Source organism: Populus euphratica, unplaced genomic scaffold (assembly GCF_000495115.2).
Source record: "Populus euphratica unplaced genomic scaffold, PopEup_1.0 scaffold355.1, whole genome shotgun sequence".
Lineage (NCBI taxonomy): Eukaryota > Viridiplantae > Streptophyta > Magnoliopsida > Malpighiales > Salicaceae > Populus > Populus euphratica.
This window is the reverse complement of record NW_011500174.1, coordinates 183,619-185,352: the sequence shown is the minus strand read 5'-3', so window position 1 is coordinate 185,352 and position 1,734 is coordinate 183,619. Positions and strand designations below refer to the sequence as shown.

Genomic DNA, 1,734 nt, shown 5'->3' with positions numbered 1-1,734 from the left:
TCACACTAAAGAATATAGACATGGTAGAAAGACATATAATAATGAGATTTAAATGAGGTTTGTATTAAGGGATCAACTTCTAAAAAGTTTGAAGTTAACAATTATGAGAAGTTAGAAGAGATAATTAAATTGTAATATTACAGCGAACAAAATAAAATATTTTTATTGAAACATTATTGATATGACACTACTAACAGAGAAATCAAAGTATATTTCCATCATAGTAGTCAAAATTAATTCAAAGGTTAGATTCTGCAATATCAATTATATTTTTGTTGTGCCAATAAATTTATTACATATATATTCCTTTCTTAAAAAATAATCGTTCAAAAATTGATTAATTATCTGTAATAAAAATGACTCCCAAACCAGTTGGTCTTAGGGCATTAGGTGTATAACTTCTCCCATGGCTTTATAAGATCTGCAAAATTATTAACTTAGAAGAGTGGTAATAGAGAGAAATATACTACACAGCTTGCTAAAATACTCGTTTTTATCTGTCAACGGAGAACCTCTGTCCATCTCCTTGAAACCCTGCTCGCATGTATCCGAATCCGTCATTGCCGTGCTGACCAATGTGTTCATGTCATCAAAGGATCTAATCCTTAGTGCATGAATTGCCTCTTCAAGATTTTCAGTTCCCTCGATGTATTCTTCTGTGCATTCACTAAAGATACCAGAGAGTTGGGTGTCATTACCAACATTAGACTTCAAGACCTTAAGGTAGGCTAGAGTCTCACTTCCGTGGGCTATGCTAATGTTTAGTGCAATATTGGCAAGTCCTACGAGATCTGATGTTTGGCTCCGAGGATCAGATCTCAAGGCAGACACACACACTTCGAAGTAAAGGGTGTGATTGCATGTAGCAGAGATCAAGTCCCGGACTCCATCTTTTCCGGCGATTTGCAACCTTATTGAAGTGCCTAAGAAGGCTGCAGAAATTATCATGAAGATGAGAGCCAACAAAGATTGAAAGATTTTAAATGAAGCCATTGCCAAATCTATGGGACTGTGTGCGCTCTGCAAACAAGTTCGAAACAAGAGAGAGTTTGTAAGTAGTTCGAAAAGAAGGCAAGAGTCTGTACCAGGCACGTGAGATTCATGCAATATAATTATACAATCTCAGGATCCAAATTCGAGATAATTTGGCCTTTTCTTATGTCTCATTTTAATGCAATTTTGTCTCGTTTCTCGTTTGTTGAACTGGAAAATCGTTTGTTATTATTATCTTTTATTTAAGATCAAGAATGGAAATAATTTCTTTCCATCCCAATAGAGCATAATTACATTAACCTGATTTGTATGTGTGTGTGTGTGTCTATATATATGGTGAATAACATACCAAGTAAATATTTTGACAGAATTTAGATATTAAAAAATAATAATTTTTTTATAATCTTGTTTAAAGTTCAAACCTCAATAATAACATAAGAGAACAAATTAATCGCCTGGCCAATTAAACAATCTTTTCTAGTTGTCATTTCTTTGTTGCCTTCATTTGTATGGAAAAATATTGTGAAAGCTGCATATTCTACATAATCACAGTGCATTAGAAATAAATTAATTCTGATAAACATTTGTTAAACCTTTGGTCACGGCCTGCAGACAAATTATCCTAAAGAACAAAAACAAACGGTGTGCCAACAGAAAAACTCTTAGGAGGTTAAAATTGGACTGGCCAGTCTAGTTCGACTGGCTTTTCTTTCGCAACTGGACAATCGAGACTTTGGTATT

The 1,734-nt window shown here is 33.9% G+C and overlaps 1 protein-coding gene across 1 annotated transcript; it reads right to left on the bottom strand.

Moving 5' to 3' along the window:
- Positions 1 to 386: 386 nt before the first annotated feature.
- On the bottom strand, positions 387 to 993 carry LOC105111415 (putative invertase inhibitor). The gene is made up of 2 exons (XM_011006758.1): positions 513 to 993; positions 387 to 421 (listed from the first exon to the last, which is right to left on the bottom strand). The coding sequence occupies exons 1-2, from the start codon at positions 991 to 993 to the stop codon at positions 387 to 389; spliced, it is 516 nt and encodes a 171-aa protein (XP_011005060.1).
- Between the last annotated feature and the right edge of the window lie 741 nt (positions 994 to 1,734).

Coding starts and splice junctions, on each gene's coding strand:
- LOC105111415 (XM_011006758.1), bottom strand. CDS start 993: ATGGCTTCATTTAAAATCTTTCAATCTTTGTTGGCTCTCATCTTCATG. Junction 422..512: donor TTTCAAGGAGATGGACAGAG/GTTCTCCGTTGA, acceptor ATAATTTTGCAG/ATCTTATAAAGCCATGGGAG.